The sequence below is a fragment of the Stigmatopora argus genome, chromosome 16 (genome assembly GCF_051989625.1).
Source record: "Stigmatopora argus isolate UIUO_Sarg chromosome 16, RoL_Sarg_1.0, whole genome shotgun sequence".
In the NCBI taxonomy this organism is placed as follows: domain Eukaryota; kingdom Metazoa; phylum Chordata; class Actinopteri; order Syngnathiformes; family Syngnathidae; genus Stigmatopora; species Stigmatopora argus.
This window is the reverse complement of record NC_135402.1, coordinates 12,800,580-12,819,434: the sequence shown is the minus strand read 5'-3', so window position 1 is coordinate 12,819,434 and position 18,855 is coordinate 12,800,580. Positions and strand designations below refer to the sequence as shown.

Genomic DNA, 18,855 nt, shown 5'->3' with positions numbered 1-18,855 from the left:
CTTGCTGGACTATAAGACTTCAGATGAGCTTTTACTAGAGCGGTTAAATGTAGCCTGTGCTAATGAAATGGAAAGGAGAAATAAAAAGAAATTTAGTGCCCTACAGGCAGCGACACATGTTAGCAAGGTACAGTCAGAAGACCTACGACCTACCAATTGCCCTGGAGTAGAAAAACCAAAATTGTCCCCAGAGGTACTGGCGGAGTTGACTGAACTTAAGATAAGTGTTGCTTCTCTTAAAGATCTCAGTGCAGAAATAGCTCAGATCAAAGAGACACTACAGCAGGCTATGTTTCAGCCAGTCTTAACTCCCACCCTCAGTTAGAAGACCAGTTAGGGACCCCAGCCACCTTCTGAACAACAAAATTACTACAGCCAGCCCCTAGCACCCCACTGGAACACTAGCCACCCTGCTTATGTCCCAAGGAGGTGTTTTGACTGTCAGCAGGGAGGGCGAGATGTACAGTGCACACACTGTTATCGGTGTGGGAGTGGAGAACATTTCCAAGCTGGATGTAAAATCCAAGGAGTCAGACCACTAAGAGAAGCCCCTTTTAAACGGCTAGCGGTTGCCCCTGCGGGACAAGTGTCAACCATGAACGAGGAAATGTCCCCTTTGACTCTGCCTTCCTTACAGATGTGTTGTTCAGTGTCAGATGCAAATGAGACAGCTGCTGCATCAATCAACTCCATACCAAAAGAAGAGACTATAGCAGAGCTAACTCAGGAAAGGGAAGGTGTGGTTCGTGTGCTTTGTGGCACATCCAGTCCACTGTCCATTGTCAATCCTCCCAGCATGCAACAGCATCGGTGGGAACTCAGCAACACCTGATGGTGGAATTTGCCGATTCAAAGGCAAAGATCAGACGACTTAGGCAAGAGCTAGAAGAGAGGAATGAACAACTGCTGGACAACAGACACGAGCAGGAAAACACAGAGGGAGAAATAAAGAGGCTTCAGCAGGAGAATTTGAAGCTGCTCATAGACACCCGTGCAGCCCGCGCCTACCGCGCTGAACTGGATGCGCTGAGAGAACGCGCAATCAAAGCTGACATGCTGGAGAGTGAGGTGGCATGCTACAGGGAGCAAATGCACAAGATGGAGTTTTACAAGGCCAAAGTGGAGGATCTCAAAGAGGATAACAGAATACTGCAGGAAACCAAAGAGATGTTTGAGGATCAATTGGCAGGCTGGAGGGCACGCTCAGATTAAATCCACCAGCTGGAGAAGCACAGCCTGCTGCTGAAGGCCCGGATCTACGATATGGAACAAGGAAGGGATGCAGATCGTAAATGCACTGAGGAGCTGCAGGATGAAAACTTGACTTTGTGTTTAGCTCAGAGGAGGATCACGGAGGAGTCTCAGCACCTAGGATGGGAGCTAGATCAACTATCTAAAATTAATGACAACTTTCAGGGGCGGCAGACTCTAAGTGAGGAGGTGAGTGAGCAGATCTGTAGTCGACTGTTAAAACTGGAGAAGGGGAACCAAAGTCTTCTCCAGACTGTCGAAGAGCTCAGATCTGTCCATATTCACAACAGCATGCAGTCCTACAAACATACTCACTACAGTGAGAAGGATGATGCCCAACAGTCGCTTTGGTGTGGTGGCTGGAAGTTATTGACAGATGAAAACATGTCATTTACATAGCCAGTGAAACAGAAGATATTTAATACCTTGCCGTCTGGAGTTTTCATGAGTATCAGCTCATAGAAGAGGATGTGAAGTGACAAGTTCACAAGACTGTTCAGGATAACAACCAACAAGTGGAGAGATACTTGGAATGTACTGATGTCGAGACGACATTTGTTTTGTGGGGGAGAGTGTAACATGCTAGAGTGTTTGATTTATTGGCAATCGCGTGTTGAGGATGTGCGGCTGGTTTGGATTAGATGTGTGTCGATGTTCGATTGTTGATGCCTTGATCCACATCCATAATTCACCACTGAAGATTGGAAGTTGTTCTGCATGGCACTATGTGGGGGTAAGTCTCTTTTCTGGATAACACCCCCAGACCAACAGCCAGTGCGAGTGCGCTAACCAATAACTGGAAGCCGCCCTACGTTGTACCACGCCATATGGTCCTACCTTCTGGACCCAACACCTTCCAGGGATCGAATATGCATACACTCTCTCTTAGACGCCCGTCATCTAGTATGTCCGTTTCATTGTTTGGTTTTCAACCATTGTTTCCCATCACAGAAACAGGGCATAGCTCTCCCATTGGTCCAGGCCCACATCGACCGTTGTTCCCCAATCTGGAACAAGGTGTTCCCCGGTCTGGAACAAGGTTTGCTCTGTGCTCCTTCAGGCCACCAATAAGTCCTATTTCCAGACAAACTGTCCCGGACTATGGCATCCGCTTACGGTGTGGTCCAAAAGGTTTGACTACCCACCAAATCCTTGTCCCTCAGGACAGGGTCACACTCCATGTCTCTTAGTTAAAACTGGTTTCTTCTAGCACTCTGTCACTCCCTGTTCTGCCCCCTCCTGCGCCCCTGGCAATCGATGGCTAGTCGGCAGCGGAATGCAGTCAGGTGCTTCTTATTGGTGTCAAAACCTAAGTGGTTAACAGTTTGTGCTAGATCGGTTGGCACAGAGACCAGGACTCACTGTGGCCTTTGAGGACCGGTTTGCACACCTGTGTTAATAGGTGTATCTACTCGTCACATGCTGTCCGTTCAATGAATAAAGTTATATATTATGCTCATAACTTATAGTTAAGTTGCATATACAGGATTTTGAATGTATCACACGCACACTACCTGGGAACGCAATACAGTAAAACCTGACGCTGTAACCTGAAACCCCTTGAAAATGGTGCAAAACTGCTGGCCAGAGGGCCACTATTTGTCTCAATTAATTCACAGAGACACCATGTTTTGTTTAATTTTAATTGAAAAAATAGAGCATTTGAGAACACACTACAAAAACAGCAACACAAACAGAATACATGACAGTTTCAAAGACAAACTTATAGCACAACAGTTACTATTTTCCAATGTGCTTTCAATGAATCAAAAAAAGTCAGTTTTGGATGAAAAGTGTCCGTGTTTAACCAATATAATGTTTCCAACAAGGCAAAAACATGATCACCATGTGTCAATCGTAGGTTGTAAGGTTAGAATTCATATTCATAAAGATTTCAGATAGACAGGTAGAACATTTGATTCATGACGTCTGTGGCATTGATAGAGAGAAGCCCACAAAAATGAGAATTTCCAAAAATTCAAATATGATTGAAAAGTTTTTGAAAATTCAAATATTTTTGGAAAGGATTAATAAATTGTAGATGACGTTTTAAGATAAGTTGTGTCATAACTACTTCAGTGCAAAGCTAGAAGATTAAAATAAAAATGTTTAACAGCACATTGTTTTGAAAGATATGATTCAACTGAATAAATCATTCAGCTATAAGGGTAAAAAAGTCCTCCACAAATATTTGCTGCCTCAAAAACTATTCCCTTCTATGTCTCATCTCATCTAATTTTCTGAACTGCTTTATCTTCATTAGGGTCACGGAGGGTGCTGGCGCCTATCCCAGCTGACTCCGGGCCAGAAGCGGGGGCCAACACCCTGAATTGGTGGCCAGCCGGTCGCAGGGCACAAGGAGACGGACAACCATGCACACTCACACCCATAGATACCTAGGGGCAATTTAGATTGTCCACTCAGCCTACCATGCATGTTTTTTGGAATGTGGGAGGAAACCGGAGTACCCGGAAGAAACCCACGCAGAACATGCAAACTCCACACAGGTGGACATGAGCTGGATTTGAACCCAGGACCCCATTCTCTGAGATCTTTTGACAACATTGTTGTGCTGTTGCTGATCAATGATAATCAATGGGAGTATGCATGCAGAAGAATCTATTGGGAAAAAAATGATTAAAGGCGCACTAGAAGTGGTGTCGGCGCCACAATGATTACGTAACGCTCCTATTGATGCATTCAGGACTGAGCTCTCTCAACAGCGGTTCCCATATTTTATTTCACAGTTTAGCGGAGAGCCATATGCACCTATCAAAAGAGCCACATATGGCTCCAAGCCGTAGGTTCGCTACCCCTGGCCTTAAAAGTCACTCCGCTTCCTCTCTACCTGTCCGTCAATAACTTTGCAGTTTAATATGTACATTACGTAAAACAGCTTGCCAAATTTACATTATTTACGTGCAAATTCGCTTGCAATTTTGAGTTTCTCTAAAACCCATAATGTTGACAAAACGCTCTGGACCGACAAAATTACCTGCGGCAGGGCCCAAAAGGAACGGGAAGATTCTATCTATCGCAGATAAAGTTAAACTTCTGGATATGCCAAGGGAAGGTAAAAGGCTGTAGGTTGGGATTACGAAATTAATGAAACTTCCTTCTGCCTTCTGTTCACATTGATAATTAAAATTATTATTTGACAGTACAGTACAGATGTTATTTGTTGAAAAAAACGTTTCTAAAGTACAGTGCTTTTATATGTGAAACAAATGATTGAGCCTGTAAAATGGTTTGTTCTTTCTTTTCAATTAATAATAGTATTTGATAAAGGTTTCTACTTCACGGATTTTGCCTATCACGGGTTCTTTTTGGAACAAAACCCCCTCGAACAACAAGGGTATACTGTGAATAATTAATGTTCTCAGACATTCATTTCACTCTTAGCACTGCAAATTTTTATCTTGCATTTTGATACTTGCACTAAAACACTATAGCTACCTCACGTGCTGCTAACCACTTTAGTCATTTTATTCCACCTCACTTAATTATATTGTATATCTTTTTATCACTACTTATTTGTGTGTGCACTTCATGGGGAAGCTTAAATCTAATTGTACTTGGATAAGGAAAATGCAGGCATTCAATTCAATTGATTGTGGTAAAAGTATCAATTTTCTGGTTGCTGAGCAAATATGGCCTGTTTTGTCATTGTAAAGACACCATGTCGTTTTCTTCCTATGCATTTTATGTTAATTGTGTAGTTAAAGTTTTATTGCTTTTAAGTTGTAATATAACACCGTCTTTATACATTGCTTCCTGTTATGGACTCTGGGATCATGGGGAAGATTTAAACTGGGATTAAAATGGCATTTTGTGTTTATTTCTTTTACTTGACAAAGAATAGGAGAACAAGAGGGGGAAGTCCAATCTAACAAACTCAGTAAGGTACCTGCTGAGGTGACAGTGGGACTTTAAATGCTAGTCACATGTTGGAAAAGTGGTTAACTTATTAATATTGTTAAACGACCTTACCGATATTGGCTAAGAGCGTTATGAGTATCAGTTTAAAAAAAAAAAGCTTTTCCAACAAGACAAAAATTTAAATGTGTTTTGAATCTGACACTTGACGGATGTGCCTGAATCAACATTGCTGGGTAACATAACTTCAGATATATTCTGAATCAATTTGAATTATTTTAGACAATTACCACTAACAATGCTTTTTTAATAAATTATTATATAATATTGATTTTAAAATCAAAACAAATGAATAGACATATAGACAACGCCAATTAGAAGTAGAATTGCAGGAATGTCAAAAACACCCTGTAGTACACTTTGCCAACACGTTTAAGTCAGCTTCAAAGCACTTGTTCAAGTCATGACTGCTGGACCTTTAAACGGAGACAACTGTGGTATATACAAAAAATGGTGCTGTTCAACAAAAATAAGTCTGTTTCATCATATGATCTAACGTTATTTTGTGCCATTGTGTAATGATTTATACAATAGAATGAATAACACAAAAAGGCATGATAGGAAGTGCCAAAGAACCAGATTCTTTAACTGATGTAATTTTGCACTGGGTAAATTATAAAGGACAACGGATTTTTCATAATGTGCTAATAAAATTTGTTCCAACAGAGACCTGTTTTACATTCTTCTCATTGCCAGTCTACGACATCAGTAAAAGTAAATACAATTTGGGATTCTATCTGGATGAAGCATTTTGAAAGGGGAGGATATTATGGTGCTAAAAAGATACGAGGCACTTAAAAGGGTGTACAATTTTTCAACTGTTCATGCCCTAGGCGTAGGTTTAAATTAGCTTGGTGATTGCAAATACCAATAACATTATAATTAATAATGTGATCATTGACAAATATCAAAACAACCTGAAACCTTTTTACACATGGTGTTCATGTGGCAAATTATCGACACATTTCCTAAATATTGTAGATATTAAGTGTAGATAACATATTTGCCAATTCTCTGTGTATGCTGCTGGAGATATCACTAGATTTTGATTTTAAAAAATCTGAAATGACATCCAACTTGCAAAAAAGAACAGTATATTTTTCTGCAAAGGGTAAAATGTGCCAGTCATCCTTAATTTCTAATGCTTCACTTTAAAGAATGCTGATTTTAAAAGGTCATCATTATTAAGCATTATATTCTACTGTGAGATGTTTGAACAAAATCAACTTTGCCATATAATGGCAAACAGAAGAACAATGCTCCCTGCTTTAAATACATGTTTAAACATTACATTATATATATGACATATATGTAGGCAAAGCTTCACAGATGAATCGCAAACACGAGAATTTTTTGGCTCTTCTATAAATCCAAGAAAAAAAAAGTGATTACAAATTTATTCAATATTGCCTTTGTTTGCCAACAGTTCAGTTTGAATGAGGTGGACAGTGGTGTAGTAGACAGAATATGAAAAGCTTTCAGTCAGAGAAGGGATAGCTGAAGGGTTTTTGGAGTACCTGAAGGTGGATGGATAATGAAGGCTCTGTTGGGATCTGGGTTGAAAACTGAAATGGTGCTTGAATTTGTGGGAAGGATCCAATTCTAAGGTCAAGCATGTCCTCAAACGTGGGCGATCCCTTCCACTAGCAATTCAACAAATATTCTGTCGATGCATGAACAACTGATTCATCCCGCCTCATCACATTTCAAGGTCATGACATCTTTGCTTTTGAAAAATATTGGAGAATTATGTGACACATTTTCTTTGCTCAATGAATCCCTTCTACGTAAATATATTCAAAAGACGTAGACAAACGCGTCATGGTCCTTTTAAAGAATAAAACAGCTGAAGTGGGTAAGTTAGAATGGGTGCTGAGACCAGAGATTCCCTCAAACTGTAATCATCCAAATGTAAACCTTGACTTAAACTTAAATGTTGGTTAGCCGACGAGTTTTCTTAGTTGTAAAAACGCTCCCCTCTTTAGTTTTGTTCATAACACCACAAAAAAATCTGCTCTCTGGTGTGTTGAAATTGTGATCTGATCATTAAAAAGTGCCAAGAAGATCTAGGTCCAACTGCAGTCTCCTTCATATTAGGTCCACATATGTTGTGCGGGAGTGTGCATGCCTGCATCTACAGAGGTGCATCAGATGTTGACACTGGTATTGGAGTTGTTAATGAGGACTCTCATTTCCTGAATACTAGTGATGATTTTCTTTTGATGGCCAGCGAGGTTCACCCCGACTCTCCGCAAGTCTCTAAAAAAAATCACCAAAACAGAAATAAGCTTGTTAGACATAAACACACTTTAAGTCCACTGGTTCCATGAAACCTTTTGACGTGACTGTGAAACAAGCAATGTAGAAGCAATTAAAAGTTGCTGTGCGTGTCAGTATTTTCCGCAGACATTAACATCCCTATTCCCAAATGACATAACAGGTGGCCTTACTCTGATGTCATCTGAGCGACTGTGTCCAGTGACAAATATCCTCCTTCCATGAAGAGTTCCGTATAACGGCCCATCTTGATAGAATCCAGCCACTGACCGACCGTTCTACTCCAGATGTTGCAGTCCACGTCGACACTGGCATGTTCCACTAACAGGTTGGAGACCCTGCTGGTGTCAAAGGCAGTCATCGAAGGAGGGGCAATGATGCATTCAAAGAGTTAGTCACACAACTATATATATATATATATATATATATATATATATATATATATATATATATATATATATATTTATATATATATATATATATATATATATATATATATATATATTTATATATATATATATAGTTATGAAATCACTTCTGTAAATAATTTTGTGAGTAGAGTTATATGTAAAGTCTTCACCTGTGCGAGGAGTTGACTAGATTTTTCAGCGAGCAAGGGTTGCGAATGAGATTGTCTAGTAGACATACGATCTCATCAAACTTGGGTCGGTTGCTGCGTTCTCGCTGCCAGCAGTCCATCATGAGGTGGTAAAGAGCCTCTGGACAATCCATCGGACCTGGTAACCTATAGGTCTCTTCCACTGCCTTTATGACCTACAAAACATCAATTTAGTTTGCGCTAAATCAATTGTGAGGGTGTTATGACAGGTGGGGATATGATAAACTGCAAGGGAATACAGTAATACCTTGACATACGAGTGCCCCAACACAAGAGAAATTTGAGATACGAGGAAAATTTCGAGCAAATATTTGCCTTGAGATACGAGACAAATTTGAGATACGAGCATACGAGACTGCCTTGTGGCCGAGAATGCGAGAGACTGCTTATGATCTCGCCGCATCTCCCTCGCGTGAAGATATCTACGAGCACCGGGCCGTACAAGTTGCATTTTTTACTGGAGATAGCGTGACCGAGTCGACAATCTGCGAAAAAGATAGCGGAATATACATGGACTTGAAAGCAAAGCAAGCATCTGAAAAAGACACCAGCGAAACCATTCCAAGCGAGTCATAGCTGGTTTGATAAATGTAAAAAGCGAGAAGCAGGAAGTTCCGCCTCGAAAGCCACGGTGAAATACATTAACATCTTTGCCTCGGTTATCGCACAAGAAGGTTTTAATTGAAACTTATTTTTAAGTGTGTGTATGGTAATCTAAGTTCATTTAAGTTAAATTTAAAGTTTATGTTATGTTACGAGCGCGTCTGTCAAGTCTCTCTCCTGTCCTTTCTCTCCCTCTCTATCGTCCGCGCCGTCTGTCTGTACTGAGTAATGTCACATTTTAGTATTGAAGTTCATAACCAATAGATAGGTATTTGTGAGTAGGTGGTCAATTGGAACCAATAAAAAGCTGTTTTTTCCATTGTGATATCCTGTTTTTGGGTGTTTTTTCAGAGGGTGGGAACAAATTAATTTGTATTTAGTTAATTTCTATGGGAAAAAATGATTTGAGACATGAGTAAATTGACATACGAGCTCGTTCCCGGAACGCCTTAAGCTCGTATCTCTAGGTATTACTGTACACCCAATAATTGTTGATGTAAAGGTAATTTGTATTTACATATTGATAACACAGAATGTCAACCAAACTGATGCTGATAAGCACAACCAAATCCTCATGTAAGAACAGACTCCCAAAGTAAGAATAAAATGTTGCCGTGTTCTAGATTTGACAAAAGTAACAGTTCATAACCACATCATTTGCCATTTCTGCTACACTACAGAGCCTAGTTGAGCATTTTGGATTATGTAGCAGTGAAAAAAATTTAATTTTTGGTTGCAGAACTTAATTCTGCAGTGGAACGTAAGCAGGCAGGCAGGTCTCAGCCTACTTTTGGTAGTGCAAAGACACTGGAGGGAAATAGGCTGTTGAGTTCAGGATAGCTTCTACTTATAAAATTCTCTCTCGACCGCACTTCAAAAAAACAAACAAGCAAAAAAATTGTGACAGCACTCAAACACTGCGTGGGAGTCTGCATAGAGAAGACTAGAATGCCAAGAGGCATAAAAAGCACACAAAGATGAAAAGCATGGAAGGAGCGAAATAAAGAAAGAAAAAAGCAGTAGCAAGGCATGAAAGGACACAGAAAGAGACCGCAATTTTCAAAGACAAAAAGAACACAGAAAATTAGAGGTAGACAGAGAGGGGAGGTGGAGGAGAGGAGAGAGCAAGAAAGAGAACAGAAGGAAGAGGGCTTAGAGGAAAAGTGGAAGAGGCTTCAATTTCTGGTGGAGATCTGAGAAAATATAGCAACACTTTCAATTAAACATCAAACACCTTCTCCTCTACTTACCTCCTCTCATCCTCCCTTCCTCGGCCTCTTTCCACTCCTCCGAGACAGACAGATGCATCAGCAAAAAGACGTAGGAGGGGCTTGAGGCAGGGGGATAAAAAGGTCACTGCACTGGTTATTTGCCTCCCACCAACTCATCAGAATGCCACGCCGTATAAGTTTGGCTAATCAGGATGACTTTTAGGTGATATCATCTGACTCATCCGACACGCTTTAGCTCTCCTAATAACTCGCAAGTGAATTAAGCCACAACGATTCACAGTCACTTCAAAATGTCACGTGCTTCATTTTTTAGGGTATAAGATTCACGTGAGTATAAGTCGCACTAGCCAAAGAATGCACAATGAAAGGGGAAAAATAATGTATATAAGTCAGACTGGAGTATAAGTTGCATTTGGAGGGGGCAGTTTTTTTACCAGAAAGAATGAACAAACGTATGCGTTAAAGTAAACGTAAAATAGGGAACAACAATCTGTTAATATCACACATGAACAGTTTTCTGCATAACTAGAGCCTGAAAACCTCAACATAAGCTATTGAAGTTCAGAGTGAAAAAAATAAACAGATAAAAAGCAAGTGTCACTTGAGTTTAAGTCACAGGCCCAGCCAAACTATGAAAAAAGTGTGACTTAAAGTCCGGAAAATGTGATAATTTGAGACATTGTGGGGTTTACAGCTGAAATCAAATGAAAGCTCTATGTATGGTTCAGTAACGCCTAAAATGTGTATGATATTTTTGCCCACGTCATTTCGCTCAGCAATTACCATATTTTCACAGCTATATGACGCACTTAAATGTCTAACATTTCCCCTATAGTGGACGCAGCGCCCAAACAGTTGGTGCACCTTTTGGATGCACAAAATTCAAGATTCTGTAGCTGTCATTGTATTCTACCGCGGCTTTCGAGGCGGAACTTCCTGCTTCTCCATGCATCAGAACCTAGTTTGTTTTTTAAAATTATCGAACCAGCCACGGCTCACTTTGAAGGGTTCAGCTGGTGTCGTAGAGTCCCCTTTTTCAGATGCTTGCTTTGCTTTCAAGACCATGTAGATCTTTTATCCATATTAAACGAAGGCTCTCCATCTAGTTATGAATGTCACTGACAGCATGGAAATTATGCTTAGTTTTTTGGAAGGTTTGATATCCTTTATAGCAGGGATCCCCAAATTACGGCCTGTGGGACGGATACGGCCCGCCTCCACATTTGGTCCAGCCACCTAAACAATACCAGAGAGCATTTAGATTTTTTTTCATATAAGTGTTTGATAATAGAGTGGGACTTTTGCAATAAAATGTTCCTTAGCTATTAATTATATTTGTTAGTAACTAGTATTTTATACACGCATATAACGTGACATTCTGTTCCATCATTCTGCAGTCTGTGCCTCTATCAGCCTTCAATCATTACTTCGGGTTCGGTCTTCTCTCTCGCTGCAAAAAAAAAGTACACTAAAATGATGTGTGGTCTCTCTCTCGCTGACTTTAAAAAACATTCTTTTAAAAATGTATACTAAATGATGTGTGGATACTAAACTAAGAATTACTTGTTATAAAATAAATAATTTGGATAAATCAGAGAATGCGCTGTAATGTCATTGCAATTGCAGAGAGACATACCATGCTCTGCGCACATCACGGGAAGTTGGGAACACCGCAAGACATTAAGGATAAATAAATAGGAGAACTGAACAGAGAAACACACACTGGTAGCGGTAAGTGTTGGAAAAGCTTCAAATTGATTGATGAATATGTTAAAGAAAATTGCACTGGCTTCGCTGAATGTAGTCAATAAGCCGCTTTGCTCTCATACGAGAGCAAAAAGACTGGCACCTCGACGCTGAGCAGGCATGTTGAAATCGTCAAAACATCTATATTATCATATAAAATATGTAAATGTTTATACAGTCTTGTTTTACTTAGATTAAGTTACAAAAGACAGTCTTTAATCTGTTATCATAAATCACCATTCCTCCTCCCGACTCGGGTCTGGAGACCTGAGTCCTCACAAATAAAATATGAAATTTCAGGTTTGCTTCGGGCTCGGACCTGCAAATCAAGTTAATTTAGCGGGTTCAGGTCGGGTAATTAAACCGTCGGGCCTGGCTGGAATTTTTAGGCCCGATCTTAGCTCTACTCCGGCCCCACATCAGAGAAGGGAAAAGTTATGTGGCCCTCACAGGAAAAGGTTTGGGGACCCCTGTTTTATAGCATCCTTCTGCTTAAGGATAGTACATATTGTATTGTATATAAGTATTCCTCTCGTATATGCGAGCCAGCTCAGTCACGCGTACACCACTCATGTTTTTCGATTATTTCGTGGTTAATGTCAATCGCCATCATACACTTTTTCTTCTCACTACCCTTTATTGCACCGACCTCCTTTGGACTCATTGTTTTCCCCTTAATTCTGCACTGATTAACGCAAAAAAAACACAAAAGTGCAACCTGTACGCCGAGTGCTCGTAGATATCTTTACGCAAGGGAGATGCGGCGAGAAAGACAATGCACTGTTGTCATAAGCAGCTCCTCGCGTACTCTGCCACCTGGGTGTCTCATATGCTCGTATCTCAAGGTAAATATTTGCTCGGAATTTTCCTCGTATCTGAAATTTCTCGTATGATGGGGCACTCGTATGTCAAGGTATTACTGTAGTGAAAAGGCTGACGTGACTGACGACAGAATGTGGGTGTGAAAGCGGAGGGGGCAAGGATAGAGCATGTACCCAAAAATAGTGTGGATATGCCTTGTGGAAAAACAATATTATTTTGACCGTCAGAAATGGTACCTGCAAAGAGACAAGCTTACAGGGCACAGTTCAAACTTTTGCAAGTGGAGGAAGCTGGAGAATCAGCTAAGACAGGTCAAAAAGACAAAGACTGGGTTTCCGTGGATTTAAAGCGAGGTGCCCAAGTTGGAAAAGGTTCTCAAGCACTGGATTGAAGACAAAAGAGCAGTGGGGAGAAGCGTCTCTAAAGTCACCATTCGATTAAGGGCAAAAAAGCTTGCTGATGTAATGAAAATTGAAAATTGTCCCAGAGGTCCATCTTGGTGCTTTGGCTTCATAAAACAAAGCCATCTATACATCCGAGAAAGAACTACCGTTCAGCAGACTATAAGTAAAAGATGACAGCCTTCCGTTCCTACTGCAGCAAATATATTGCCGACAAGCGAATGCAACCCGAACGGCTTGGGACCTATGGATGTCCGATGGTATACATAGTTATCCAGCAGGCAGCGTCGGGCGAGTTATGTGACAATTTGTGAATGGTTTGTGGATGCCTGGGCTCAAGTGCCGGAAAGCACTGTAGTTCGAACTTTCACCATCATGTTCACGGAATATCGCAGCAACAACTCTGACATTGAGATGAAGCATAGCGTGTTGGATGGCGAACCCGGCCACTTGGCCGAACTCTATATCAGATACAGAAGATGAGGAGTTTGACAGTTTTGTAGATGTTTAAATGTTTTAACTTCTATTAACATGAGTACAGATTACCTTAAAAAAGCACAATCAAACTTAGATTTGCTCCTGCTGCCTTAAAAAAAACACACACACACACACATACGCTAGCATGCATGCTAGCGTATGTGTCATGCTAGTGCCCATTGAGCCGAAGCACCTTTTCTATGGCCAAAAAAACAGAAATTGCACCAGCAACTGAGACAGCAGCCTTTCAGTCGATGCACCATATAGGCATGAAAATACAGTAATTCTGTTTAACTCTGCTGATGACATGTATACATTTCTTTTAAAATAATTTTCAACTGTTAGGAGCTTCCACCACCAAAGTGAAACAAATAAATGTGATGACACCTACATCTTGATTGGACATCTCCCAGTAGGGCCGCTCTCCATATGACATCACTTCCCACATGACGATGCCGTAACTCCACACGTCGCTGGCCGAGGTAAACTTCCGGTACGCGATCGCCTCGGGAGCTGTCCAGCGAATTGGAATCTTCCCACCCTATGATCGCATGAAGAATACAAATATAGTAAACTCGTTGAGTTTTCACAGTTAAAATACACATTCACCAAGATCAGGGAACGCCATCAGTGATTATTCCTCATATTTATTTATTTATAAATTAATTGGTTTTCTTGGTGTAAGTAGAGGTGTACTTTTTTGTAAATTCTCTAATTCGTTCTATGGTCCTCGCACAACTACCAACTCAACCCCTTAAAATTGGTCAGTGTCCCAATTTCGTATGAAAGATGTGAGGAAACAGACAAAAATGAGTGAAAATTATAAGGAAATTATTTATTAATGTCTTAAAATAAATAAAGCATATGAAAATGTGCCTTGCACCGCTGAAATAAGCCCCCCCCCCCGCGGCCGTTATAATGGGATATGTGACACCCGTGTTTGTCCGCCAGATGGCGGCAAGAGCCCGTTCTACCATGGTCGAAAGCCGTCCACTTTATAGTACTACATTTTAGACATTTACGTGTGCCCTATGTGTTTGTGTGTGCGTGAAAATATGTGCTGCGTTGCATTTGCACGGTTAATCGCTTAAAAAGGGGAACTGCAATCATCCGTTATTTTATTTTGATAATATCGTCACGGATGCTGTGATTCTCACTTTAGAACAGGGGTCTCAAACTCAATTTACCTGGGGGCCGCTAGAGGCCAAGTCTGGGTGAGACTGGGCCGCATCAGGATTTCCACAAGAAAAGCGCTGATAAAACATTCCAACGTTATCAAATATCTTTATTTTTTTACAAAAAATAATGAATTAGATAAATTAACTTAAAGATGAATAAAAAATCAATCAATCAGTAATACAAAAATAAAATAATAATAATGAGAGATATACACTGGCTGCCTAAGTAGAGAAAATGAATTATTTTTATTCCGTTTCAAATGTCTGTATTAACAGCTCTTTAACCTTTAACTTTCTGAACTTGAATGGAACATTGAATATGAAATATTCTGAACACGGCTTCTCTTGCCTACTCCTTGCTGCTAGAGACCTGGCAGCGCTTCTTCTCACATAGCTGAGTCACATTTGGCTTGAGGGAGGAAGCAGTGGAGACCCTCAGTAGAGCTTGAAGATGCTCATCAGTAAGTCTGGACCTGTACTTGGACTTATTGAAGTTCAAGGTGGAGAAGAGCTTCTCACACAAGTATGTGCTCCCAAAAAGGCACATGGTCCGCTTGAACATTCGGGAAAGTTCAGGGAAGCTGGGGGTCAACCCTCTCAAAAATTGCCCAAGCTTGTCTGCTTCTCCACTCACCTCCCTGAACTTGGCTTTGAGTGCAGAGTTGCACTGCAGGTCAATGAGCTCCATTTGAAGCTCAGGAGGGGCATCTTGCACAGCAAAGGAGAAGGGGTCCGCAAAAATTTGAAATGTGGCTTTGTGTGTCTTGAAGTCTGCAAATCTGTGATCAAATTCCTCCTGTAGCTTCGAAATGGCCTCAACATACTTCTCACCACTGAATGGTGTGCCTGCATCCACGAGAGCCTTGCATGCCGGGAAATGGCAAAGGTTTGTCTGAGAGAGCTGGGCTTTCCATAACACAAGTTTAGTGCAGAATGCTCTCACGTTGTCATAGGCAGCACTGACAAGTTGCCCCTGGCCTTGTAGCTTCTTGTTCAGTACATTAAGCTCATGTGTGATATCAACAAGAAAAGCCAAGTCCATGAGCCATTTGGGATCACTTAGCACAGGAACAGCAACCCCGTCTATCTCCATGAAGTCTTTTACTTCTGCTCTCAACTCAAAAAATCTCTTCAACACGTTTCCCCTGCTGAGCCAACGTACCTCAGTGAAGTAGAGCACATCCCCATATTCTGACTCCATTTCCTCTAAAAAAGCACGGAACCTTCTGTGCTTTAAGCCCCTGGATCTGATTTGGTTGACGCATTTCACAACGACAGACATCACATTGTCAAACTTCAGGCATCTGCTGCAAAGGGCCTGCTGATGTATAATGCAGTGCAGAGCTATGGCCTCCTCCACACCCTCCTCTTCCAGTTTTTTTTGAACAAGTGCTACCAGTCCATTCTTCCTCCCTGTCATTGATGGGGCTCCATCGGTTGTTATTCCAACAAAGCTCTTCCATGGCAAACCGGCATTCTTAATGGCATCACACAGTTGGTGAAATATTTCCTTCGCGGTGGTCTGGCCATGCATTGGAATTACTGTGAGCAACTCCTCCATTACTTTAAAATTGTCATCAACACCACGGATATATATTGCGAGCTGGGCAGTGTCTGTGATGTCTGTGGTCTCATCAAGAGCCACTGAATATACACTGAAACATTGTGCTTTCTCACACAGTTGATCATAAATGTCGCTTGACAGGTGAGAAATGCGCTCTGCCACGGTGTTGGCAGAAAGGCTGATGTGGTTGAACAGACTTTTCTTTTCTGGACAGACAATATGTGCAGGCTGTAATATGCACTTTTTGATAAATTCACCTTCTGTGAATGGCTTTCCTGCTTTAGCAATCAACTCACAAACGGCGTAGCTAGCTTCGACTGCTGCATTACTGTCTTTGGTAGCCTTCTTGAAGAAATCCTGTTGCCTCAGAAGACATGTTTTAAGACTGGCAACCTGGTTGGCTCTCTCATCTCCCTGGTATTTTTCGTACTCCTCAGCATGTCTCGTAGTATAATGACGTTTCAAATTGTATTCCTTGTGCACCGCAACTTTTTCAGTGCAAATGAGACACCTCGGAGTTCCCCTGTGTTCAACAAAGAAATATTGCACGCCCCACTTTTCTTGAAACTGTCTGTGCTCATCAACGACCTTTCTCTTCACGCCAGGCTTTGAAAGAGACATCTCTGGGGCTCTGTAATATGTTTTTCCACTTGGAATGAGTCTCGGGTTGATCTTTCACGTTCAGTCGCGCGGGTTTGTGGCGCATGCACACTTTCGCTCTCCGTTTCGCTCGCGAAGATGGCTACACTGACACAGGCTGGATCACGGATCATAGCGCCTCATTCAGTTGTATGCTGAGAGCAGCGGAGGAGTGTGCGCGCCGAGCGGAGTGATCAGCTTCACGGCTTCTCCTCCGCCCAGCTGATTGGAGGAATGAATGAGTGAGTGAGCGAGGCACTGGACAGCCCGGCCGATGTCCGGCCCTCCAGAGCCGTATACCTCACCGTGATTGGTTCATTCAGCTCCGAACACAACAAGTGTCATTCATATCAATCTTACGGGCCGCACGAACATTAATCTTTCATATTAAGACGGGGGCCGCAAATTATCGTCCCGCGGGCCGCAGTTGGCCCGCGGGCCGCGAGTTTGAGACCCCTGCTTTAGAACCTTGCTACACTCTACTGGGCTCCCATTGGCTGTGTTACAACAACCACTATCCATGTACAGTAATCCCTCGATTATCGCAACTTCACTTATCGGGAATTCAATTATTTTTCGCTATTAATTACTTTTTTAAAAAAGTTCGCAACTGGTAGATAGATGAAAATGGCGGCTGATATAATTGGCTCTAAGCACCAACCTTACCACAGAGGAAGAAAGCTAAGTATATAAATACCGCTGCGGAACACGCGGTCCAGTCTCCGCCATTGATCAGGCAGTGATGCTGGCTCGGTCGGTATCCACCAAAGGATTTTCAGACATGACAGCGGATGAGGTTAACACATTGCTCAAGAGCCACTCAACAGTCCCAACTGATCAAGACCTCATTGAACCGTTGCAGTCGGCGAATGAGGAAGAAGAGGGAGCAGGCAACGAGGAGGACCAGGATGAGGATGCGGGCGAGAATGAAGAATGTGGTTTGTCTTTGAAAAAGTTCAAGGAAGTCTTTGATAAGGCACGCAATTTAAAACTACAGATCCAGGAGATTGACGAGAACATGGTCAGGGCCAACGAATTTGGTAATCGTCTGGACGGTCTCATGTCGGTGTACAAAAACATATTTCTAGAACAAAAACAACTGAATTCATCAACTCCTCATCAGGATGTTCCCTGTGCGCCGAAAACTTGTCGTGGAAACTCTTCCTGTTGCCCCGACTGTGCCTCCTGAATATTCAGGCAGCAAGGACTTGGACTAAAACAACCATCAACATTTTTTGGGGGGGATTACAATCATCACGCAGTTTTTTTTTTTTATTATACAATCATCAACCTGTTTTTTTGGATTATACAATCATCAACCTGTTTTTTTGGATTAAACAATCATCAACCTGTTTTTTTGGGGGGGGGGGGATTACACAATCATCAACCTGTTTTTTTTAAATTACAAACATTAACCTGATTTTTTCCAAGTGGAGAAGGACTATTTTCACTGAGTACAGCATTTAAAGTATTTACAATTTATTTATATATAGATTGGATTTAGATATGAATACATTACAGTCTTTTGGTATGTTTATAGTTGTAATATTTAATAAATACAGTAATCTCTCAACATTTTGCGGTTCAACTTCCGCGGCTTCATTACATTGCGGAATTTTTTCTGGGGATTTTTCATTTTTATTATCTTTTATTTTTTTTCTTTTTTTTTCTATTTTATAGCATAGCAAATGTGAAAATCCACGCTGAAACTCTCAAACGGAAGCAACTTCCCTGTCTTCCGCTTGCTACTAGGACTCAGCACTGAAGAAAAAAAATTTTTTTTTTGAAGTTCATAAAAAGGTGAAAATCTACGCTGAAACTGCTGGTCCACATTAACCGCGATATTCGAGGGATTACTGTATACACTTTTGATGATTAGACTTGTGTACTTGGCGCAAAAAGCATGTAAAGCATGTATTGTGGTAGTTGTAATAGGGGTGATCTTACTTCGCGATTTTCGCAGCCATGTCTGGTCTACATTAACTGCGATATTTAAGGGATTACTGTACACACACAGGGCACATGTAAAAGTCTAAAATGTACTACAAAGTGCATGGCTTTCTGACGTGGACGGATCAAAGGGGAATGCGCATGTACATATCATGCCCTG

The 18,855-nt window shown here is 41.3% G+C and overlaps 1 protein-coding gene and 1 pseudogene across 4 annotated transcripts in view; one reads left to right on the top strand and one right to left on the bottom strand.

Annotated features, from left to right (window-relative positions):
• The first annotated feature begins 595 nt into the window (after window positions 1-595).
• On the top strand, window positions 596-1,650 carry LOC144091336 (girdin pseudogene; annotated as a pseudogene).
• Window positions 1,651-2,880: 1,230 nt separating this feature from the next.
• LOC144091218 (ephrin type-A receptor 5-like) overlaps window positions 2,881-18,855 on the bottom strand; it is a 111,592-nt gene continuing 95,617 nt past the window's right edge. For 2 of the 4 annotated variants that reach the window (XM_077623383.1, XM_077623381.1), the window contains 4 exons: window positions 13,756-13,905; window positions 8,045-8,238; window positions 7,638-7,805; window positions 2,881-7,446 (listed from right to left, as the gene is read on the bottom strand). In XM_077623383.1, the coding sequence (XP_077479509.1) occupies window positions 7,335-7,446; window positions 7,638-7,805; window positions 8,045-8,238; window positions 13,756-13,905 (624 nt within the window). In that variant the 3' untranslated portion in view covers window positions 2,881-7,334. Of the gene's footprint in view, window positions 7,447-7,637; window positions 7,806-8,044; window positions 8,239-9,936; window positions 10,017-13,755; window positions 13,906-18,855 lie in introns of those variants that run through there. The other 2 variants (XM_077623382.1, XM_077623384.1) reach the window with 2 other exon arrangements.